The sequence below is a fragment of the Papaver somniferum genome, chromosome 2 (genome assembly GCF_003573695.1).
Source record: "Papaver somniferum cultivar HN1 chromosome 2, ASM357369v1, whole genome shotgun sequence".
NCBI classification, from domain to species: Eukaryota; Viridiplantae; Streptophyta; class Magnoliopsida; order Ranunculales; family Papaveraceae; genus Papaver; species Papaver somniferum.
Window position 1 is genome coordinate 114,320,685 of NC_039359.1, and position 25,191 is coordinate 114,345,875.

At 35.0% G+C, this 25,191-nt stretch overlaps 2 protein-coding genes across 5 annotated transcripts; one reads left to right on the top strand and one right to left on the bottom strand.

Annotated features, from left to right (window-relative positions):
- Positions 1–14,511: 14,511 nt before the first annotated feature.
- LOC113348864 (ubiquitin-conjugating enzyme E2 20-like) lies at positions 14,512–16,600 on the top strand. Its single transcript, XM_026592755.1, has 6 exons — positions 14,512–14,842; positions 15,374–15,401; positions 15,507–15,734; positions 15,903–15,966; positions 16,062–16,121; positions 16,253–16,600. Exons 1-6 carry the CDS (start codon positions 14,688–14,690, stop codon positions 16,297–16,299), a joined length of 582 nt encoding a protein of 193 aa, XP_026448540.1. The 5' UTR covers positions 14,512–14,687; the 3' UTR covers positions 16,300–16,600.
- A 1,291-nt stretch (positions 16,601–17,891) lies between these two features.
- On the bottom strand, positions 17,892–21,005 carry LOC113348865 (probable polygalacturonase). Of its 4 annotated transcripts, none has more exons than XM_026592757.1 (7): positions 20,869–21,005; positions 20,686–20,761; positions 20,080–20,397; positions 19,561–19,681; positions 19,233–19,407; positions 19,059–19,129; positions 17,892–18,897 (listed from the first exon to the last, which is right to left on the bottom strand). In XM_026592757.1, exons 2-7 carry the CDS (start codon positions 20,731–20,733, stop codon positions 18,215–18,217), a joined length of 1,416 nt encoding a protein of 471 aa, XP_026448542.1. In that variant the 5' UTR covers positions 20,734–20,761; positions 20,869–21,005; the 3' UTR covers positions 17,892–18,214. The 4 variants fall into 4 exon arrangements, with proteins under 4 accessions (XP_026448542.1, XP_026448541.1, XP_026448543.1 ...); XM_026592756.1 differs by having other exon boundaries at positions 20,686–20,767; XM_026592758.1 differs by having other exon boundaries at positions 20,682–20,767; positions 20,869–20,974.
- Positions 21,006–25,191: the final 4,186 nt, after the last annotated feature.

Genomic DNA, 25,191 nt, shown 5'->3' on the forward strand with positions numbered 1-25,191 from the left:
CTTTCGAATGATAAAACTTGAATCATGATTTTGATTCGGAATAATAAATTGTCCTTAACCGAAATTTATCAAGTATGAACAAATGTTCATTAAGCTTAGTCATTATATTTCGAGAACTAATTATCAAGATAAACTCGACTCGAAATTCTTATTTATGCATAATAGTCTTATTCGTTACGCGACAACGTCTCAAGGATAGAAAATTGAATGTAACTTGAGAAATAGGTGGTTCAGTCTTCATTTACCTTTTGTTGATGAAGTTCTCTAAAAGCTTCGGTTGATCTTCGCCTTCAAACGGTAGAACACAATGACGACTGGTTCGTTTCTCAACTACTTCTATCCTAGACCGAGACTTAACTAATTATAGACTAGAAATTAAGATATAGTATTGACAACTAAATTTTACAACAAGTTTGAGATAGAAACACTTGTGAGTTCGACCAAGCAATGCTCTAACAGACTCCACGCAATTGATGCCTCACACCAAGTAAGAGTTGCTTCAACTCAATTTAAGACTTTAAACCAATCTGCCTCCCACAGATAAGCCTATATATGTGATTTTCTTTTTGATTGTAGATCAAGGTGATAGACAAAGTCTAGCTAACCTCAAATTCCGGACTTATGCAACCTGAAGTGCATCCTAGATTATTATTCACCTCACAAGTATTAAACTTGTGGAATCAACAAAATATGAGACGAAGAGAAATTATATGATTTATATCTACCTTTTTCAATTGGGAAGCTCAACAATCGAACAAGATCAGGATACTCGAGATATCAAGATAAACAATAGCTAGACCTGGCTTCACGAATCCCTATGAAGTCTTTGTAGTCGCTAAATCCTAAAAGGGTTTTAGGAAGAGGACGACTTTAGTTTTGCAACTAGGACACACCAATAAAAGTAGTGTTGGGATTCAAATATCCTAGTTGCTTGAGTTTCCCCTTTTATAGACATTCAAAGCATAGGTTGCATTAGGTTTAAGCTAAGATAGATTTGGAACCAAGCAAACAATATCCACCGTTAGATGAATCTTTGAATCTGATTAACATATCAGATATACATCATGGTTAGGATAAACCGTAATCGAACCGTGTACAAGACCACGCTCATGAATGGTTAGCCAAAGCTAGCCAACTGAACTATAAGCATGGAATTTTCATAAACACTTAAGACTTAACTCGAGTTACAATAATGTGATCAAATACGTCTATGGTGTTTTTAGAGATTATTCAAATGCTTATTATCTCGAAGAAATAATTTTATGTGCATATGAATTTAATCGACATGGTAAGTAAGCGTACAAGGTACAAATACTTAACATGTTCGTGAACATTTATGTCATGGTACACGTGCTGGTATGTAAACCTTAAGACATAACCGAGTTCCGGAGTTCACAAAACTTTTTAGGTATGCATACTGTTATGGATACCATTTACACATAACCGAATTGCGGAGTCCATGGAACTTTTGTGGTATGCGTACTTGCATGGATACCATTTAAACCTAACCAAGTTCCGGAGACCGGAGTCCACAGAACTTTTGTGTTCCGTGTACCGGTATGGATACCAAATCGGTTTCTTAACCAACAGTTCTTTTTTAGTACGCGTACTAGTTTGCGTACCGAACCGGATTCACGAGTACACGGACTTTTAAAGGTGTGCATAGTAATATGCATACCAAAAATCTGTTTGTCGACATATAGATACTCCGTTACGTGTACTGATTACATGTATTACAGCTTCATACTTATAACAGTTTTCCTAATTTGTAAGACTAGTATGTACACTGTCTTGTATCCAAATTTATAGCAGTTCTATATTTCTCTCTAAATCGATTTGAAACATTTCCGAATAACATCAATGACACATATCACTACTCCATGTTATTTTCGAATGATAATTCTTGAATCATGATTTTGATTTCGAACAATAAATTATTCATAACTGAAATTCATCAAGTATGAATAAATGTTCATTAAGCTTAGTCATATTTCGAGATCTAATTACAAGATGAATCTTGACTCGAAATTCTTGATATGCTTGCAATAGTCTAATTAGTTATACGACATCGTCTCATAAATAGAAAGATGAATATAACTTGAGATATAGGTGGTTAAGTTTTCACTTACCTTTTGCTGTATAAGTTCTCTAAAATCTTCGGTTGATGTTCGCCTTCAATCGATAACGCAATGATGACTGTCGTGATGTCCGTTTCTCAACTACATCTTCTACCCTAATCCGAGACTTAACTAATTGTAGACTAGAAATCAAGATATAGTTTTGACAACTAAATTTGATAACAATCTTGAGATAGCAACACTTGTGAGTTCGGACGAGCAATACTCTAAAAATGATACGCTTCAATTAGGTATTGGGAGCTCTATTTGTGTTCCTTAAGCTTTTGAGGGGAATATTTGATCTTTTAAATTTATGCTTATGTTTGACCGAGAAATTTTTTGCTTCACAAAAAAGCATATTAAAGAATATGAAAATGCTCATCGGCCAACCAAATGAAAACCTTTTTGGTACAAGAAAATTAAAATCAACTTTTTTTTATAATTTCATACAATCAGGATTGAACTTGTGATGATTAAATAAATTTATTAGAAATTTCATTAAACTACAATTAAACAAACAAATTACTAGTTCATAGTTCTTTGAAATCTCTATAACATTGATCGGAATCGATCAACTTTAGTATCGTTTTCATCGAAAAAAATTAAAGTAAAATTCAATTCTCAATATTGAAAATCTAGATAGATCTAGTTCAGTTTGTGTTAGTTATAAGAATTGAGAGCTTCCGACTAATTGATTTTAGCTTATAATTAGGTCAATTCTAGAGATTTGAAAATTTCAAATTACAGAGCATCATCAAAAATACAAAAGATCGGGTGAAGAAGACAGACTTTCCAGGTCGAACTTTACAGAATCCAAATCATTTACCCTAAACCAGACTAATAGATATTTCAAGCCCGATTTATTTTCCTTAGGAAGCTATTTCCATCCCACCGGTATATTTCTTTTGGAATTTATAATTTGTCTCGTTATTTTACTCAATGTATTGAAACTACATAAATTGGCATGCTACAAGCTGATGAGATTACACAAGTTATCATTTGAATAAATCGTTAAGAGACTCAGTTTGCACGATGGGTATTTAATGAAAAGATTAGCAATTTTTTCCAATCACTTGTAATTTCACAAGTATCCGACATCTTGCATTTTTATACCACTTGCATTTTTGTTTCCACATTTTCTTCACCACTTTCTTAAGTGGCTAGCGGCCTTCCACCGCACACATTCATACAGTAGATACCTAAAATACCGGAATTTTCGAGACTATAATAACAATCATAATTGTGTTCTATGCATGTCAGTTTTTAGATTGTTTTCTTTTAACATCTGGTTTTTCAGTGAAGATCATATTTAATTAACTCAATTAATTAGATATATGTTGCTAGATTTTGCATAATCAATTCAATTAATTGTATTTGTTGTGCAACTAAACCATGTGACGTATTCTTTTTTGTACCCCTATTTTTATATAATATAATAATATATTATTCTTTACCAATCAAAATAAAATGAAAATTATATATTTAGGAATTAATGAACAAAATCTTTGACGATTAACTACTCTAAATTCTTCCTCAAAAAATAGATGAATCCTTTTAGGTTGAGTATAAATATCCAGTTGTGAATAAATATCTTTATTATATCAGATTAGAATCTAGGAAAATTGGTGTTTGAATATCAATTGGTATAAGCCTCATTAAAAACTAATGGATCGACTAGTGTCTTGATCATCACTTCAGCGAATGTTTGCAACTTTCTTATATTCATTATTTAAATTCGAACAACAAGTTTTGTTATTTCTGAAATCAAGTGACTTGTCGGAACCTGACTAATTACATTAACTAAAAAATTATTAAATAATAAAATTATTAAAACAGATTTTTGAAGCCAGTCAAACTTGTGCCCAACGAGACAAGTACAAAATAATACCTGACTTAAACAACTCCGAATCAGATGTATGAGACGAGTCAGACGTCATAAAAAAACGACTTAACAACTGACTCGGCCTGAGTTAGATCGCGAATCAGATTAAAAAAACGGTGTAAATTAAAATTTTATCTTAACATAAATTTTTATCTTCAAAAAATTAAAGTGGAAATTACATAAATACTTCCCCGTATTTACCTAAAATCGGTGAAAAGGGTAAAAGTGGATTCTAGGATTTCTAAAAGTGAGTTTCAGGCAGTTGAGCACAAACAGTCCTCGCATAAACCAAGACAAGTAGTCGTACAAGGGCTGCTTCAATCACATGAGAGATTAGGACTAGTATTAGGGGGGCGGGGGAAGCATAAAAGAAGAGAGATATCAGAGAACTCGAGGTTTGCAGAAGAATTTCTCTGTGAATTATTGGGAAAGTTGTGTCCTATCTTGGTGAATTGATGACCTATTCATAGTTGAATTCTATAATTTGAGGTCGCTAATAGGGATTATTTGTCATGCGGAGAACCTTTCTGTATTTTCAAGAATATCGAAAGATAAACTAGGTTGAGATTATCCTTTTATTCCTCTGCCTTAACTCTCTTATACAGTGAGAACTAGGCTAGGATTTTCTGACACATACCGTAGACCGCCAGACCAAAAACCTAATTGATATCTCCCCACTTGTGTGTGACTGTATCAACCTTTCTGATGATGTGTTGACAAGGAGAGATATTCTTTATAGCCAACTTCGTCCAAGATAGAGAAATATTTTCTGATTTGTGAGCATGACTAGGATGAACCATATGCAAGAAATACCTTATAATTCATGTGCAGAGTGTGATAGGAGCTAAGATTGGGCCTTATCTCTTCATGAGTGATCACATATGCCATATGGAGCTCGAATTCTTACATATGGGTCCTTTTACTAAGCTTGTGAAGCCCAGGGGAGTTTATGCACGTTTTTGGATAAGTATGCTGGTGCAGACCCAATTTTCTTTCTGTGAGTGTTTTTGAGAAGATGAAAAAAATGGTTGAAGCTTGTGCATGGGTCTTGTGTTTGTGCGAGACTATTTGGATGAGCTGGTTCAGCTCAGATTAACAGATTATCATGAGGTTGGCTGAGGCTTAATTCATGAGATTGAGTCTTTTCAGATTCAGCTGGGACGTGTTCAAGATGGAGAGTGAGGCTTTCATGCCTAATAATGTTTCAATGAGACCATGGATCACTTGTCTTTTACCACTGAATATCGCAAGGATGTGCTACAAGTCAATTGTGAATATGTCAATATTGTCGGGCCGACATGACCATTGTATCTCGGATTCTCGAGAGGATGTTCTAAGAGTTTGTCACAAAGACAGAGGCAGAATAACCAGTGTATTCCTCTTGGATCTATCCAAGAGGCCTTAGTAAGTCAAGTAGGGGCCTGGAGTACATGACTAGTTGTTATCACGTGGGGATGTACTCAGAATCAGTCTTTGAGCTCAAATAGGGGCGATTCATACTTACGGGAGACGTACATGATGTCTCCGCTCATTCTCATAAGTCATCTGTGGACGTGTAATGAGGCTATACAGTCTACACGACCAGTATGTCTCGCGAGGACGCATCCTAGGAATCATGTCATCACAACCAGCGTGTCTCACGGGGACGTATGCTAGAAATCATGGATATAAGTGATCTGTGTACCAAAGGTTGAGTCTCTCTCGTGAAAGTTGAGTTTTGACCCATGAGGTCTGAACTCATCTTCCAGCAACGAGACCGAAGCTAAGGCTAAGCTTGTCCTTCGAGGATGAGGGCTAAATTAAGGTTGAGCTCTTCTTTTGGCAACGAGGTTGAGATTAATCTTCAAATCTCCCTTTTTAGGCATTAGGCTTTGAACGTCTTCGATTTTAGTTTTTGTAAAACCTCAAAAATGACTATTTTGCCCTTGGCTCAAAAGGGCATGAAAATAACAATTCGCCCCTAGTTGTAAATTATAATTTGACACCTTTGTCCCAAATTTTTCCTGAAATGACCATCTTAAACTTTACCATCTACACACCTACTTTAGGGTCTAGTTTCTGGCATATCTAATATTATGTTAACTCAATTCAACCTCCTTCAAGTTGAAATTTTCATGCATTAAGAACATTTTTATGCTAGTTCAGTTTCATTATCAAGAAAATATCGGTTCAGTTTTATTATTCACTTAAAGTATACCCCTAAAGGATATTTTTATAAAAAATAAATAAAAAGGAGGAGTATTTAAATAATCATCCCTACACTAAATTTGAGATTTGGTTTTGTCTTGCGCAAATGCATTCTATCTTTTGCACCCTCCGTGAGATTTCAACCGTACATATATTTTAACAAAAATAAACTAATAACATATTGTTCGAATAACTATCCCAATAATAACAATCCTAAGACCCCAACATCATCCACAAATCAAAAGTCTTTTTTGATAGGTTTCATAACTTTTATGTGGAGATTTGATATTTTACAAAATATTAATCATTTTTTTCTTCTGAATATATGTTGTTTAGGACGATCTTTCCTGCACGAATGATATTTTCAATTCCTGTAGTAATATATTCCTTAGAGTGATTGCCAAAATTTAACGCAAATGCTAAGAGTAAAGGCTATGGAGTGAGAGCTCTCATTGGATTTGAAAGAGTTTGATCAAAATTGATCAAATTAGGTGCTTCTGTGGGATGAGACCCATACACCCAAAATCACTCATACACTCATTCAGATGAATGAGTGTGCGAAATTTTTCATTAGGAAGCTAAATTTCTACGTCATTCAGATGAATGAGTGTGAGAAAGTTTTCATTAGGAGGCTAAATTTCTGCCGCTCAAAGAAAACTCATGAAAAACGGATGATTTTGTGTCGCTTAAAGAGATTTACTAGTTTTTTATTTGATTTAAACTCTTAGTCTACAAATTTGCTCACCCATGGTCAGGCAGTCACTCTTTCAGTTAGTCTCTCACTCATTTTGGCAGTGAATGAGTGTTAAAAACATTCATTCCATATCCCTTGCTCTAAGCATACCGATAACACATCCTGATAAATTTGCGAAAGAGAATAGGACCCACTTTAATTATTTATAAGTAGGAAATACCTATTGGTCCTAGAAATAATATATTAGAGACAGTCTAGTCCAATTGACCTAGTTAATTGTCTGTTTGGTCCATTTTGGAAATATAAATTATACTTTGGTCCTGAAAATTATAGTTTGGTCCTAGGGTATTGTCCACCCACACATAATATTATTTTTCTATTACTAAAATACCCCTGCACGTGAAAAAATTATCGTTTGGTCCTAAATTTTATTATTTGGTCCTTTTACCGACATATATAAACAAGAAACAACAACAATAAATTTCAGTTTCAAGAAAATTTTCTCTCTCCTACTCCGATCTCGTTTTTCTTCTTTTGCTGCAGATTTTTTTTCTAGGGTTTACGAAATCTTCCTCGATTTCGTTTTTGATACCAAGATCGATTTGATTTACAGCATATTGACTTGGTTATGAAGACTGATTTGGTTACAGAGTGAATTTGATTACGGTGTTTGATTTGGAGTTAATTCGAGGCTTTGATTCGAGATTTGATTCGAGGCTTTTTAAAGATAGATTCGAAGCTTTTTGGAGATTTGATTCGAGACATTTTGAAGATTGATTGAGGCTTTTGTGAAGATTGATTCGGTTGGAGTTGATTTTTTGGAATTACAGATTCGTAGATCGGTGTTTTTTTAGAGTTCAATTTGAATTCTTCTTGTTGCTGGTGAATTTTCACGCTAATCCTTTCCTTGAATTATAGATTAGCTAAGTTTTTCTTTCATTATAATGAATGAAGTCGTTCTGTTAAGGCTTCATTTGTTAGAATGAACTCTTTATTTTGTTAAGGAAGAAGCTATTAATAGCGTTAGGGCTTCATTCCAAGAATGAACTCTTCTTTTATCATGGAATAAGTACTGTTGGTGCTTTGTTTTTATCTTTTTTAGGATGTTAACGAATGAAGTCATTCTGTTAAGGCTTCATCTCTTGGAATCAACTCTTTATTTTGTTATGGAAGAATCTATTAGTGTTGTTCTGTTAAGGCTTCATTCCGAGAATGAACTCTTCTTTTGTCATGGAAGAAGTATTGTTGCTGCTTTGTTTATCTGTTAGGATGTTAATGAATGAGATCATTCTGTTAAGGCTTCATTCTGGAATGAACTCTTTTATTTTGTTAAGGAAGAAGTAGTGTTGATGCTTTGTTTATCTATTAGAATGTTACTGAATGAAGCTATTTTGTTTCAGCTTCATTCCAATAATGAACTATTTTGTGTGTGTGTGTGTGTGTGTGTGTGTGTTCATTTTTCAGGTTCAGTATGGCCCTCTCAGTTGTTATGTGGTTGTGTACTACAAAGGGGATGGTATTCCGTTGAAAGTTTCTTTAGATACTATGATTCGTGACTTTAAAATCTCAGTTTGTGATTATTGGAGAAACTTGACTCCTCGGAGCATAAGATTTATTAGTGGCAAAGGTTGTGATAAAGCTCTCATCAATTGTGATTATTCTCTTCAAGGTCTAATTGCTGCTACTTGTTCAAGGAAATTGTCAAGTTTTGATATGTTTGTTGAGGAGGCTTGTCATGGTGTTTCTTCTAGCTCTTCGTCTGGTATTTCCACGCAGTCGCAAAGTGGCGATGAATCATGTATTGGGTTCACTAAGACTCCAAAGATTAAATACCTGACGGAAAGTCATGAGCAATTGAAACCTCTTTTATCTGAAGGTTGGGAGGATATTTTTAAAGGTGTTGGTCAAGTTATTCATGGTGGTGTTGATGACGTTCGCTTAGCAGTCAACAAATACTACAGCAAGTCTGGTTATACAATTGCAAAGGTTAAGAATGATAGACTTAGGTTCACAGGCAAATGTGGTAGGGATACAGAATGTCCTTGGTATCTGCACTGTATTCCAACTAAAAGTGTCTTTGCTATCAAGGAATTCAATGGGGAGCATAAATGTGGTGGTACTTATAAGCTGAAGGACCCATCTGTGAAGAAGAAATTGATTAAACATCTATTCAAGGATCAAATACAGTCAAATCCGTTGATAAAGCCTAATGATATGGTTGCTAAGGTGAAGAGTTGTTACGGTATTGACATAAAATACCATCATGCTTATAAAGGGAAGGAAGCATCTAAGGCTGAGATATATGGCGATGATGTAAAAAGTTTTACAAATCGTGTTTGTTATGTTGAAGCAATAAAGGCTACCAATCCTGGCAACTATATTAAGTTTGAGTATGATAAAGAGACTAAACGGTTTTAGAGGCTTTTCATATGTTTTGCTGCATGTATGGAAGGATACTGGTTCATTCGCCCTATGCTTTACTGTGATGCAACATTTCTCACTGGGAGATTCAAGGGAACATTGATGGCTCCCACTGGTGTGAATAAAAACCAAGGTAAATTTCCTTTCTTTTCTGTACAACTCATATTAGTTTGTTTTTTGATTTTTAAGAGCAATGTGAATGAATGAAGTTTCTTCGTTAAGGCTTTCATTTAAAGAAGAAGTATTTCACACACTGCTATTTTGTTAAGATGTTGCCTTTTCATAAGTGGGAATGAACTCCTGCTGCTTTGTTTTTATCTTTTACTTTTGTTAAGTTCTTCATTTTGGTATCTGCACTGCTATTTTTGAAATATTTTTTCCTTTTATTTTTTGGATATGTACTTCATTGTTCAGAATGGACTGTTATTGTATCATAGAATGAAGTCCATTCTATGGTGTGAACTGTATGAGTTTTTCTAGACTTCATTCCAGAAAAGAAGTTCATTCTATAGTATGAACTTTTAGTCCAATACTATGGTATGAATGTCCTTGTTTAAGAAGAAGGTCTTCATTTATGGAATGAAACCTTCATTTTTATTAGGGCTGCCCAAGACCCGCCCACCAAACCCAAACCCGCCCGTACCTGCTAAACCCGTGGGTTTTTAGTCCATACCTGCCCGTTGTGGGTGCGAGCTTGGTTTAAGCTACTACCCGCCCATACCCGCCCAAAAAACCCGCAGATTATATACCATTAGATAAAACTAATCCTAGCCGTCCATTATGAAACCCTAATACTAGTAGATAGGATAACTGATAACCCTCATTCACTTTCTACACTCTTGTCTATGTTCGGCCTCTCATCTTCTTCCTCCTCAGTTCTTCTTCTTCTCCTATGAACGACAATTACCAGAAATCTTCACCAGAAATCAACAACAACAACTTCGAATCTTCACCAGAAATCGACAACAATCGAAAAATCAACAGATTCAACACTTAATCTTCATCTGTGAACTTAAGTAAAACATGTATGTGTGTGATGAGTATTGAATTATAAAGCGGGTCTAAGCGTGTTTAAACCCATACCCGCCCAATCCGCAGCGGGCGGGTAACAAAACCCGCCCGCTGTTTGTGAGTGCGGGGTTGGTTTTGAAAAAAAAAACACAATCTGTGGGTGCGAGGTTGGTTTGATCTTATACCCGCCCATGTGCAACCCTAATTTTTATGTTTAAGTTTTTGTATGCATTGATTTCTTAATGAACTGACACTTTTAGTTCTTTTGTTCTTTTCATTCTGTAGGATTTTTTCCTTTTGCGTATGCTTTAGTTCCTGGATAACACATTGAAGGGTGGGAGTAGTTCATGGAAAACTTGCAGCATTGTGTCGACTCTTGTCCAATCACCTTTATCACTGATTCTCATGAAGGTCTGAAATAAAGTATTCCCAAGTATTTTCCCAACTCTTATCATAGTTACCGTTTCTATCATTTGAAGAATAACCTCCCCATAAAGAAATCACATGAGAAGTATAAACAAGTTCTGGATTTGTTTTATAAAGCTGCATACTGCTACATCGTTGCCAAATATGAATCTGCTTTGAATGAGATGTGCATCATAGGATGTGGTTGGGTTACCAAGTACCTTAGAAATATCGATCCAAAGCACTGGGCAAATGCTTTTTTTGTAGGATGTAGGTATGGGACACACTCATCAAGTATCGCAGAGTCTTTAAATAATTGGATTCATCGTGAAAGGGATCCGCCTCCAGCTGCTCTTGTTGATGAGATCAGGATAAAAATTATGAGGATGAGTGCAGAAAGGCGTGAGCTCGGTAGAAATTATCATGATAGTTTGACTCCCATATATAAAGATTTACTCAAGTCACATGTCGATATAGGTCGTCCATGGAATGTTACCGATTCAGGTAATGGTATATATGAGGTTCACTCTCCCAGCTCTCATGATGTTGACCTGATGCAGATGACGTGCACTTGCCAGATATGGAAAGTGTTTGGTTTCCCCTGTGCTCAATCCACTGCTGTTGTTACTATGAATGGTACTGAGATGTTGAGGTTTATTCAGCCTTAATTTGGTTCAAACCATTTTCTCAATTCTTATGCTCCTGAAATTCGACCAATTCCCAACTATGACGGGCCAGAAGCGTATGAACCTGAAGAGAGAGTCCTTCCCAGTATTCCAAGGGCAGGTCCAGGAAGACCACCAAAGAAGCGTATTCGCAGTGCTTTTGAGAAGGAGATGAGGCCTATGAAGTGCTCAAATTGCAAGAAGATTGGGAACCACAACAAAGCTACTTGTCGTGTATTAATGATGGAGTAGTATGCCTGAAGTTTTATTAGTTTTTGTTGTTAGTTTTCATATGAATTGGTATTTCTTAGTTTGTTCTGTTCTGGGATATGCACTTATTTTGTGAAACTTCACTTTCTGGAATGAACTCACTTTTTTTTTTGTATAACTGCTATTTTTGAAATGTTATTTCCCTTTCTTTTTTAGATATGTACTTCATTGTTCAGAATGGACTGCTATATATAATATATATATATATATATCAGTTCATTTTTCTATACTTTATTCCAGGAATGAATTCCATTCTATGGCATGGATTGTAGAAGTTTTCCTAGACTTCATTCCAGGAATGAAGTCCATTCTATGGCATGGACTATAGAAGTTTTCCTAGACTTCATTCCATAAATGAAGTCCATTCTATGGCATGAACTATAGAACTTTTCTAGACTTCATTCCAGAAATGAAGTCCTTTCTATGGCATGAACTGTAGAAGTTTTCTAGACTTCATTCCAGAAATGAAGTCCATTCTATGGCATGGACTGTAAAAGTTTTTCTAGACTTCATTCCAGAAATGAAGGCTATTCTATGGCATGGACTGTGGAACTTTTCTAGACTTCATTCCAGAAATGAAGTCCAGCAAAACATCAAAGAAGGAACATTCATGCTACAAAGTGAACTCAGTCAAACATCAAATAAATCTACAACTTCATTTCTGAAAAGATTCATTCGATTTAGAACTTCATTTCTGGAAGGATTCATTCGATTTAGAACTTCATTACACAAAAATCAACATGCAACACGACGAATATTCATGTGAAAAATAAACTTCAGAAGAACAATAAACATTGAAAATGAACTTCTCTTCGAATTAGGGTTTTTTTGTACCTTTTGTTTGTTTCTTTACTTTGGATTTATTCTTCAACTTGATTTCTTCTTCAACTGGTTCTTCTTCAACTTGATTTACTCCTTCAAACTCAACTAATTGGCTGTTTCTTTTCTTCAACTTGTTCAACTTCATCGTCAGAAGATGATTCTACTACTTGTTTGCTCTTCGATCTTCTCATTCTAGGGTTTTGATTTCTCTAATTTTTCTAGGGTTTTTGATTTGGGGTTTTTTACTGATTTCGATTGTGAAGATTGAAATGACTTTACTGTTTTTTGTACATTTTCCGTTGATTTTTGTTGTTTTTCTGGATCTTGAAGAGAAAAACAAAAAAGGGAAACGAAGAGTTTTCTCTAAAAATGGAAACGAAGCAGTTCTCTTTCTTTGAAAATGGAAACACGAAAGAGATAGAGAAGATTAACGCGTTTTTTAGGAGATCGTGTGTTTATGGCGGGCGGTTACAACTAGGTAAGGATATTAATGTCTGTTTTGTATTTTTAATTAATTGTTGACCAAATGGAAAAGGAAAATTCTAAAAGGACCAAACTGATGTGGGCCCAGATATAAAAGGACCAAATGATATTTTTTCCTATTTATAATGGGAAAATAATTGTTTGGTCCTTTTTTAGGTGGGCTCATGTCTGTTTAGTCCTTTGAGAAAACGCCTTTACTGTTTGGTCCATAATTATTTAAAAATATTAAACAGACAAAAATACCCTTCTGTGTTAATTTCTACTTATTTTTTTGTAGCAGTTCATTCGTCAAAATGAACTCCTGTTAATTTCTACTTATTTTTTCAGAAAACATATAAAACAGAGTTCATTCCAGAAATGAACTCCATATAAAAAGCTAAAAAAACAGAGTTCATGCCAGAAATGAACTCCATATAAAAACTTAAAAAAAAAACAGAGTTCATTCCAAAAACGAACTCCATATAAAAACCTAAAAAAAATCAGAGTTCATTCCATATAAAAACAGAGTTCATTTATATAAAACAGAGTTCATTCCAAAAATGAAGTTCATTTCAGTAACGAAGTTCATTCCAGGAATGAAGTTCATCTTAAACAGCAGCAGCAACAACAATAAAACGCATAAATCTTCATCTTCTTCATCATCTTCATCGACTTCACCAGTAGCAACAACATCAAATCTTCATTAACAACACCAAAAAAATTAAGATCCAATATGAAGATTGAAGGTTATATTAGTTTTCTTCATCCTTTTCTTCATCCTTTTCTTCTTCTTCGTCATACATAACAACAGAAAAATCTTCAAAAACTCCATCGTCTTCATCATCTTCATCTTCTTCAACAGCAACAGCAACAAATAATGACGAAGAAACACAAAAATCTCCGTCGTCTTCATCATCTCCATCGTCTTCATCATCATATTCAACAGCAGCAGTAACAAATAGTGACGAATAAACCAAAAAAATTCGTCGTTCTTCATTGTCTTCATGAGCAGCAACAGAAAAAAGAAAAAATAGGGAGAGAAAAACTAGATCTGAAAATAGAAGGAGAGAAAGGAAATCTGAAAATAAGATATTTTCTAGGATTTCTTTCTGTATATAGGGTCCCCAAATGGTATTTCTGTCACTACAAGATGACATTTACATCATCCATGACATCATCCTAGGACCAAATGATAATTTTTAGGACCAAATGATAATTTATATTAGCAAATATGACCAAACAAACTGACTAGACTCTCTCTAATATATTATTTGTAGGACCAATTGGTATTTCCTACATTTATAATTGATCAGCGGGCCAAACACCACACGATCCCCTACCTAGGATTCCCAAGTTTTTTTTATCGGTGTGTCCAGAATCACACCTAGAACTGATCACTGTGTGACCCTGCACGAAAAGACTAATCGATCAGATCGGACTGGCTTAGAAATCAAATGAGCAAGTACAAAAACAAAAGGTAATAAATAAATAGTATTAAAGGAATTTCTTAATGGTAACTTTCTTTTCTGAAACGAATAATAACTAGCCGTTGGGTGTGTGAAGATTCACAACGTTCAAATTCTTTGAATCCTTCCCTTTAAATCACTCCTCTCCTATTCACCACTTTTACACCTCTAAATCTCATTTCGCCCTCTCTATCTGTCTCTCTCTCTCTCTCTCTAGGGTTTCTTGGAGATCTTTCCCAGTCTGGTTCTTCAAAAAACCCTATTCTCTAGATCTCAGTAAAAAAGATGACTACTGCTACCATCAACCATCATCAGTATTCTGAAACTCAAGATAATACACCTTCTGCAATGGCGGCTCCTACAACTACTGTTACGGCTGCTTCTTCTAAACAACCTGTTTCTTTAACCAAGACTGTCGATACACAATCTGTTCTCAAAAGGTATAAATCTCTCATCCAAACTAGGGATTTTATTTTTATCGTTTTCAGTAAGTTCCTTCGATTTTTGTTTTTCTGAATTAGGGTTTTAAAATTTATTTTGGATTCCACAATCGGATCCAACTGAAATTAGGGTTTTCAAAGGTTTGGGGTTTCAATTGCATCTCCTAGAGAATTAGGTATTCTAAAATTTTGGGGATTCTTCAATTGATCTCTCTAGTGAATCCATCCAGTATGGGGTTTCATGTTCTCGGTTACTTGTTTGGTGTGTTTTTTTCCAACTAGGTTTATAACTGAGTAGCCTTTTTCGTGTTGATTCGGGTGGTTGTGAGTGTTGGTGGTCGACGCAGATCCAACTGTCACCAAGCCCTTACCACTACGAACACCAGCCGCGCACCACCACCACCACCACCATTGAGATATTGGGCTTTGAATCTTATCTTATTGTTGTTGAATGAGTGTGGGATTAATTCAATTATCGTATAATAATGCTGATTGTCTAATATAATCATATTGCTGATTTCTTGAAAACAGGTTGCAATCTGAACTGATGTCTTTAATGGTAAGATCAGTCTTCTTTTTACTCATTTCTGTTCCATAGATATTCATAAGTCTTGCGATTAACACTATTGTAAAGCTCATCCGTTTATTTTTTTTGACATATCAGATGAGTGGAGCTCCAGGGATATCTGCTTTCCCGGAGGAAGACAACATATTCATTTGGAAAGGAACAATTTGTGGAAGCAAGGACACTGCATTCGAAGGGACCGAATACAAACTCTCTCTTCAATTCCCTGTTGATTACCCATTCAAATCTCCCAAAGTGAAATTTGAAACAATGTGTTTTCATCCTAATGTGGATATGTGTGGGAACATTTGTTTGGACATATTACAGGTACATGATTACCCTGTGCCGCACAAACAACTTGTCATTCTTTTACTGTTCTAATAATGGTAACATGAGTATAATGTTGCTACTAGGGCATGTACTTCAGATGTTTGAGTTATATCTTTGAGTTTGATGAAATTAAAATCAGAATTTGATGATTGTTTTTGGTTTTAGGATAAATGGTCATCTGCATATGATGTGAGAACAATACTGCTATCTATCCAAAGTCTGCTTGGAGGTGACTACTACTTTTATATTTAAGTTTCTGTTTACTCTTATCTTAAGATCTACATTATACGATTATTAATCCAGGTTAAACTTTGGTTTTTGCAGAACCAAACACAAGTTCACCTCTCAACACTCAAGCAGCAGCACTTTGGACAAATCAAGAAGGTAATTAGACATTTAGACCAGCAAACAAACCTAATATTCATAAAGGTTCTTGTTTAAAATCCATTCAAGTTTCTGATGAAAGTCCATTGTGTTGGTACTAACTTGGTTATTGATCTCGGGGCAATATGCAGAATACAGGAAGATGGTGCTGAAGACATACAAACCACCTTCTGCTTAGCTTTCACATGGAGGGATTGTGCAGAATATAGGAAGATGGTGCCGAAGACATAAAAATCACCTGCTAATTAGCTTTTCATGTGGAGGGATTGTGCGCAGAATATATGGTGCTGAAGACATATTCCACCTGCTACGTAGCTTTTCATATGGAGGGATCTTTTAGCAGTTTGGATTATGCTGCATTGCCCTTTTTGTTTCTTCTCTCAAACATTCCATTTTCATTTTTCCCTGTGTGTAAGAGTGTACTGAGTTCACATTTATAAAAGAAAGTCAGTTTATTTTACTGATCAGCAATTGGGTAATACTATGTTGTGCACTCTCTTTTCTTTTCTTTTCTTCTAACTTCTGGTTGCCTCTATATACACTAATAATACTCTATCTATTCAGAAGAAAATCCCGTGAAATGGAACCATAATGTGTTTATTTTAAGCTATATCACATGATTTCCCCACCAATTCTTCTTTTTTTATCCTTTTATATTCCTTGCTTCTAGTGGTTTTGATCCTAGTTGCTTTCTTCCTGCTTTGATCATTGTTATCTCTATGGCTGCAGGCTGCAGCAAAATTACATCTAGTTCTTTGTCAAGGTGTTCTACTGTTCTTATTACTTGTTTATTTTCCAGAAGCTTCATTAGGATGGAGGGGGTATAACCAACAGTGTGCTTTCTGTACAAAGTCAGTACAAATACAAGTGTACAGCCAACAGTTGCTTTCTGTACAAACTTTGTACAAATACAAGTGTTCTTTCAGTGAAAACTCGGAGAAAAACGACCGAGATTTCCGTAATTTTCTGCAGTTTTGATAGAGGAACTATCCGCCTTTGGACGGCCAACTGGTGTAGAAGACAGCTTGAATCTCCTAAGCTTTTAACAGGGGAAAGCCTGAACTTAGTTTTGATTTGTATAACTATAGATTGTTGCATCATTTCAATTACAACTCTATTGTAGCGCAAGAATCATGATCATAAATGTTCTCCCGATTGCCTCCGGTCAAACCACCTAGTTAAAGTTCGAATATTCTAGCTCTCAATCAGTGGACAACTTGCACTGTGTTTCCAAGTTATAGAAGCTACTAAGAATAAGAGGTTTAGGACAATTTATGCAACTACTTGACCACAATTTTCTTTTGTGTACATGAGCAGATATTAAAAGAACTTCCACTGCAAACATTTGACTTTTAATCCTTCCCTGTGAATGAACGTTGAATTATCCTACCAGCCATAGTAATTTCTGGGATCCAGTGTATCATCTTCTCAGCATTTAGTCTTTGAATCATCATCATCTCGACAAAGACCTGTCATTCTTTTCACAAGTGAATAATGCACTCGACGCACATGTGCAGGACTCTAAGATGCTTCTGAACATAAAGATTGAAAAGCCATGAGACTAAAACAACTCCTTTCAGTGCATCAAATTTGGAACCCATGGTATCATTTTCAATCGAAATGGATGCTTTTTAATCCTTTTATAAGCATTAACAGTATACCACAGTAGTTGAATCAAATTCCGAAATTAGTAGAAGTTTCACAGAAATCCGCCAATAATGAAATCAATTGAACGCATACAGTTTTACACTAGATACCAAGCGCAAAAGCAGAAAAAACCCAGTTCAACTCTGATATTTTCTTCTTTTATTATTACCATCATTCTTTGAATTACAATTTAAATTATAAAAAAATAAATAAACAAAAGCAATGAACTCAAATCTCACATCGTCTTTCAAGGGTTCATTTACTCTAACACTACCAAAACTTTCATTACACAACAATGAAGAAATGAGGCTGTACACATGAAGAAACTGAAATTCCAAGGAAACAAGTATTGAATGATATCTGTATTTCTTTTTCTTTTTTTTGGAAGTTGAATTCGAGACTATCTCATTGTACAAAGGGATTGAATGAATGATGGTGGTATGATCTCACAACACTTCGGCAGCACGAGAACCAAGCTGAATAAATGAAAAACAAGCGGAAGTAAAATGCGAGTATGGGTTCTGGAGGTTCACGCATGGTTCGGGGAAGACGGATTGAGAATATCCGAAAACATATGAACAATCCCAATATGTGGAAGAAGAATGATTGGTATTCATAGATAAAGAGAGATTGGAAAAACAGATGGGAGTAAAGGGAGATTCTTGAATTCCATCTAGGATTCCAGCGACAGTAATGTTTGTGCCGACAATGTTGGTCAATGTAATGAGACCTACGTATGGTAGAGCTTTAGGATCAAAACTATCATCAGGATGCGACCCATACTGACCTGTAGCTTCAACTGCATTGTGAATGTTTGCCATCTCCACATCCGATATGAGTATATTTTTCATGTAACCCCCTCTTCCTTTGGTAGTTTTGAATTTGATCCCGGTATATGAGTCATGAATGTGAAGGTTCTCTGCACGTATGTTAGAGATGCCACCTGACATTTCACTCCCGAATGCAAGACCAGAGCCTAGAGATGCTTCGAGGTGAACATCCCTGATCTGGACATTTGTGGTGGGTCTACCATATGCAATGCCGTACTGATCCCAACCACTCTTGAGCGCGATTGCATCATAACCAACACTAATGGTGCAGTTCTCAATGCATACACTATCAGAAGAATCTGAAAACAAAAGTTAGAGAGTGTCATGTAAGATTTCAGACAAAAGTACAGCTTTGCATAAAATAATCTAATAGAAACCAAAAAATTTCCTCCTAATACCCAATCAGAAGTCAAAACCGAGAGCGGCATAACAAATCAAACAATGATATTAAAAGTCAAACCTGGGACGATGCCATACGTATAAGGAGAATCAGATGGAGCATGGATTGTAATGTTATGAATTCGTACATTACTGCATTTTTGACAAACAGACAGATATTTAGATGTCAAATTCTTTTTCCACTCAAAATAACTTTAGAACGGTTCAGTAGCCAGCAGAAAATTAAACTTATTACCTGCAATAGACAGGATGGATGCTCCAAGCAGGAGAGTTTAAGAAGGTTAAGTTCGAGACTAAAATGTCATTGGAGTTGACTAGCTCCACAAGGTGAGGCCGGCTGTAATTCAAGTAATGTGAATTATACCATTCCCACCAAACAGAACCTTGGCCATCAATTGTTCCGTTATCACCTGTGGAGTTAATGGTTGCAAGCATTTTATGTGAGACAGGCGAGCTAAGATAAGCTATTACACAGAAAAACGGAGGTTGAAAAGAAAAACAAAGAACATACATTACCATTAAATCATGAAAACCCAGAAATTAAGAGACATGTTATTACTTGCCTGTTATAATCACATCCGTTAAATTGTATCCCGTTATCAAGCTGGTATATTTACCGCCTGGAAGTTCAACTCCTCGACCATATGAGGGCAATGGCTCAACAATACCCCAATGCAACAGGTCCTGCAGGAACAAGGTTATTAACTGAATATAAGCAACAGATGTTCTTGCTCATAGTGATATGAAACTTAGAGACCAGCTTAACCAGAAACAAAGTCATCAGAAGAGATGGCTAACCACTTAATTGTGTGGTATACTTGAAATTAATTATAGAGGAACATAGTTTGTTTCATTTTCAATCCCATACCCACATATTAGGGGAATCACTGTTTTAGTGTGCACCCTTGAGGTTGAGAAAATTACCCGTGCAAGAAAAACATCACAAAAATTACTGTGGAGTAGCCAAGTATTGCCACTATGAATGGAATCTTGTAACGTCACAGGGTACTACTCATTCGACGAATGGTGGAAAACAAATACAAGCAAAAGGGAGAACTTGTGAACTAGAATAAGATAAAGACCTGAGTTCCAAGGATGAAGGCACCTCTTTCCAAGAAGAGTGTTAGGTGACTAGTAAGATTGAAGCTTCCGGTGAGCCATCTCCCAGATGGTACATAAAGTTGAGCACCACCCTTATCAGCAAACGACTTGGCATAAAAGATGGCATTTTGAAAAGCAATAGTATTCAGTGTTTTTCCATCCCCAACTGCTCCAAACTCCAAGATAGACACACTGTGAGGTCTTGGCACTAAAGCCGTACTCAACTTGCAGTGCCCGTCATCCCGTTCTCCATTAATTCCAATCATGTTACTAAGTGCTAGAAGCAATAGAAATTTCACCTATAGTTCAAGACAAAAGTAAGTATAAGACAACCACAAGACTAAATTCTAAGCAAACAAAAAACTATAATTACACATTAAGAAATGACTCAATTGAATCAATCTAGACATAAAAGAATACACACTCATAATAGCAAATTCACAAACACTCATTCTTGGAATCTACCGAACACACATAAAAACCGAAGCTTTGGAATTTATGGGAATCATGATTAAACAATCAGAAATGAGAATTGAGATATAAAAATTGAATCTCTTTTATAAAATGAAATAAAACAACGTACTTACTAGCCTTGTCGTCACGATAGTATTTATTGATCTTCTTCTTCTCGTCATCTTTTCAGCTAGTAATTTCAACAAACAACTGAAACTAAAATCAATATAAACATCAAATTGAATTCAGAAAAAAATAATAATAATCAATCAACTGATATGAATGAAATGATTAATAACGCAATTAACATCCATTACCAGTAATACTAATTTCTGCTTCTTCTCTTTTTCTCTGTGTAATTTATCAAGTGATTAAGAAGAACATTTCCACACCTCTCTCTCAAAATCTAGAGAGAGAGAAGGTGAAGAGTTTTTAGAGCTGAAAACATGTATAGTTTTGTAGATCTACTACGACTCAACATTCTCTATTTTTCCACCCCGTTTCTTACTTTAAATGACAATAATATCCTTGTAACATACTAAAAGTGCGCCTATTTAAAGAAAGTGGTTAATTTTGTTTCCACGATGGAATGTGTTTTTCATCATAAGAGTGAATTTAGTTGTTAATTGAGCGGAAAAATATGTTTTCGTATCATTTTTTCATTTTATCTTGGTGAGCAGTTTATTACTATATTTTGATTCTTATCGGGTCTAAAAATGATATTTTGTGATTTAAAGCGAAAGTGAAAGCAAATAAAATGGTTGGTAAAATATTTATGCAACTTTATGCATATTAGTTATGGAAGTTTTCCAGCAAATAATTATACACTACCAGTATGAATTATCTGTTTATTAAAATATTTTTTTGAGAGGAATAACAAATATAAGTTTTTAAAGAAAATGCTTTTTATACCGGGGTAGTATGATTAAAATTTTAGGATTAAAATTTTAAATTATGAAACCCACTTATCGATGCAAATATAGAATTTTAATAAAAAAATATTATGAAATGAAAAGCTATACAAAAAAAAGATATAAAATCTCCCTCTGTAAGTAATAATGGTACTTTTAATGAAGAAGAATACAGAATGGGATATATTTTCATCCTTTTCTCCGTAGACCAAGAATCGTTCATGTACCTGGAAGCAAGTTGGGACAGAACAACTTCGTCGATTCATGCATAAGCAAAAGCTCTACTTAAGACAGGTAATTGACTATTGAACAATCTTTGATCTAGCGTGACCATAATTACAAATTGCAAACAGCTAGCAGATATAATAAATAATAAAAATGAGAAAATTCCGTCGAAAACAGAAACACAATAGAAAAAGCGAAAGATGTTCTTCAAATTCTTCCACAAACTCGAATACAAAACATTAGTAGGAAACACAATGCGGCAGCGGACTCAATGGGTAAAGAAGTTAGGAATCAGAAGCTCCATCATATGTCGACTCACTTAAACCGGAGAATCCAAAAATCTAGCATTAGATATAATAATTTCAACAAGCCAAAAATTATTTACCTACAGTACTATATTGCTTACTTCATATTATGCTAATTTTTCCATAAAAAAAAAAGAAAAAAAAAACTTTGGTACAAGAAAAACATTAGCGAGAACGGAAATATTCCCATTTTTTAAGTGATTAAAAAGAAAAATCTTAACAAAAAAAGGGATTCGCTTGCCCTAGCTTACAGGATAGAACCACTCGACCACACGTACCCACATAAAGGGTATTTTTGTCTAAAAATGTCATTTTCTCTGTGCAAGAATAGTGAACTTCAGTTATTAATAGAGGTGTGGAAACATCATTTTGAGAGAGAGAGAGAGTGAGCACATGTGGGTGACAGGAGGACTAATGAGCGGGACCCACTTCCAATCATATCTTCTAAAAAAGTACTTTGCCAGCCTGGCTTCACTCAAACTCACACTTGACAGAGCACCAAACAACACCAAGTCACCACCAACTACAACAAAAGACATAAACACAACTGGATTTGCCGCCATTTGTATTGAAATGTCAGTAGTGTCTCTGACATAATCATATGGATATGTACGTATTTATCATTGGCGGTGGCTGACTCTAATGCTTATCAGATCGACATAAGGCAGATATCCAAAGTAAAATTTTGAATCCATATTAGATTATTTTAGAGAAGATAGTTATCCGGTGGATATCTGAGAAACAAAGGAAGAGCCGTCCTAATTGATGTGGTGATGTATTGGAATACACTAGTGTTCTTTTTTAGTTTTTCAAATGAGGATCCTCCCGTTATCAAAAAAAAAAAAAAAAAAACCCTATTATTCGGGCTTAAAAAGAGTCGTTTAATTAGGGGTCCCAAAAACAATTAGGGGTCTCAACCAATTTATACTCACTCCAAATATCATACAGAGTTCCAAAGTATAGTGAAAAAACTATTTTGTCCTTTACTAATAACTAATCTTAAAATCATATTAACCCTTAATACATTACCGGATAAAAAAATAAATAAATAAGGAAACACATCTCCCCCTCTCCCTGTCGACTCTTCCGCCATTAACGACTACATCAAAAAAAAAAAAATCTTCACCTGATTAGTAGGTAGGTATGTCATATGTGAACTAAAACCCCCTAATATATTTATTGGTTGCGTTTAATTTGATGTACTGATTGTAAAATTAGGTTTTTTAACCAAAAAAATGCAGTTACAGAACAAGGGTCGTCAACCTGAATAATTATATACCCTAACGACTTTTCATATGCATGTAGAGACTATGAAAAATCGTTAGGGTATATGTTGTAGAAGATAACGACCCTTGTTCTGGTATTTCAAAAAAAAATTGACCTAGATTAGAGTCGTTACCATGTTATAGACTCATATGACGATCCTCTTTGAACAATTCCTTTTTAAACATTAACGACGCTAAGTGAAAGAAATAAAAAAGACGTCTCTGTCCCAAAAAATAAAAGTGTCGTCAACTTATGTCTCATAGAGTAGTCATTTGAAACTCGAGGGTCGTCACCTGTTACCATAGAGTCGTTATTTGCAATCTAAAGAAAGAGTCGTTAATGTTTATGTATATCGGGCATGACGACTCTTATGTATCTTTGTAATGGTAGGTTAGGGTCGTCAATTTATATGAATATCCTTCTGACGACCCAGAGAATTATATTTGCAGAGAGTTTTTGGTTTGGTTTCAGAGTCGTCTGGGTATAAACAAAATACATTAACGACTCTAGATGGCCCAAGCTAGTTAGAGTCGTCATGGTTTATCACACTACCCTGACGATTTTTCACAACATGGAAAAGTTGCAGGTTTGAGTTCGTTAATTTTGGTGTCAACTCATTGACGACTCTTCAGAGTCGTTGGGGTATACACCCCTCGATACTGACGACTTTTTCTCTGAGTTGTGGCATAGTGTCAATGGATCGACCACTTAGAGCACCATCTAGAGTGGATCGACCAATCCAATAAGAGAATTTAAGATAATCTTACCATCAACACAATCATGTTTGTTATCTAAACCTTCACCAACATCATTTCCTCCATTTGAATCACTCATATCTAAAAAGCCTAAGTTTTCCCCCAAAAACTCAACTTCTCCTTCTCCACAACACAAAAACACAATTTTTCTTTTAGAAAAAATTTATCCCTAAATCTGATTTTAATCTAACTAAACTAATTAACAACTAACTTAATTAACACTAATGATTTAGGGGTAGTTCAGGCATTTAAAAAATAATGGGATAAGGGATAGCCACCAAATACTATTTCATGACCTTTTTTGTCCTGTAGTGTGAGCCCCCTAATTGTTTTTTGGGCCCCCAATTAAACTAGGTTAAAAAGGGTGGGTCTTTGGGGGCTTAATGAGGTCATAAAATAACAACCCATAGGACTCCTTATCTGTCCTTTTTTGTAATGTCTAATATACCCTTAATTTGATTAGTGCTAATTAAATTGATTAAGCTAACTAATCAGTCTTAGTGAATAGATTAGACTAATCAAAACATTAATCTTTTGCAAATCAAAACTTGATTTTATTAAGTTTTGAAGAAGGAAAAATGGTGATTTTGGTGAATTGTTTTTGAAAATATTTGAAGAAAAATGATGAAAACCTTCATCACAAAACTCAAGATAACCTTATAATCATCTCCCAACATCAATTTTATCAATTCAAATCCGTCAAAAATCTATAAAAAATCTGGAATTTTCTGCTCTTACAGCTGGGTAAATGTGTCGACCCGACCGAAATTAAATAAAACGGTTGGGATATTAGGAACTCCCAGCCGTGAACACATAAAACAGATGGGATTTTATGAACTTCTGGCCGTTATTCTTCCCAATATAACCTGAGTCTGCATTACGGCTGGGTTTATATAAATTTTCCGTCCGTAATTAGATTTGAAAGTTGAGAAATTTTTGATTCAACATGAATTCTTAATATGATTGAAAGTTACTAATACTTTCATCAACTAGACCACAATAAAACTCATTACATGCTTAATATATCGCCATTACAAAGTTGGTTTACTTTGGATGAAGACTTATCTCTTTGCCAAAATTGTGTGCTATGCTATCCAAAGAAGGGATAAGAACGAAAGAATGGTGGTGTACCAAGTCAATCTTATTGGAAAAAGATTTTTGAAAATTTTTGTAGTCAA

Coding starts and splice junctions, on each gene's coding strand:
- LOC113348864 (XM_026592755.1), top strand. CDS start 14,688: ATGACTACTGCTACCATCAACCATCATCAGTATTCTGAAACTCAAGAT. Junction 15,402..15,506: donor CTGAACTGATGTCTTTAATG/GTAAGATCAGTC, acceptor TTGACATATCAG/ATGAGTGGAGCTCCAGGGAT. Junction 16,122..16,252: donor ACTTTGGACAAATCAAGAAG/GTAATTAGACAT, acceptor GGCAATATGCAG/AATACAGGAAGATGGTGCTG.
- LOC113348865 (XM_026592757.1), bottom strand. CDS start 20,733: ATGACGAGAAGAAGAAGATCAATAAATACTATCGTGACGACAAGGCTA. Junction 20,398..20,685: donor CTATCGTGACGACAAGGCTA/GTAAGTACGTTG, acceptor CTTGAACTATAG/GTGAAATTTCTATTGCTTCT. Junction 19,682..20,079: donor CCTTCATCCTTGGAACTCAG/GTCTTTATCTTA, acceptor TTGTTCCTGCAG/GACCTGTTGCATTGGGGTAT.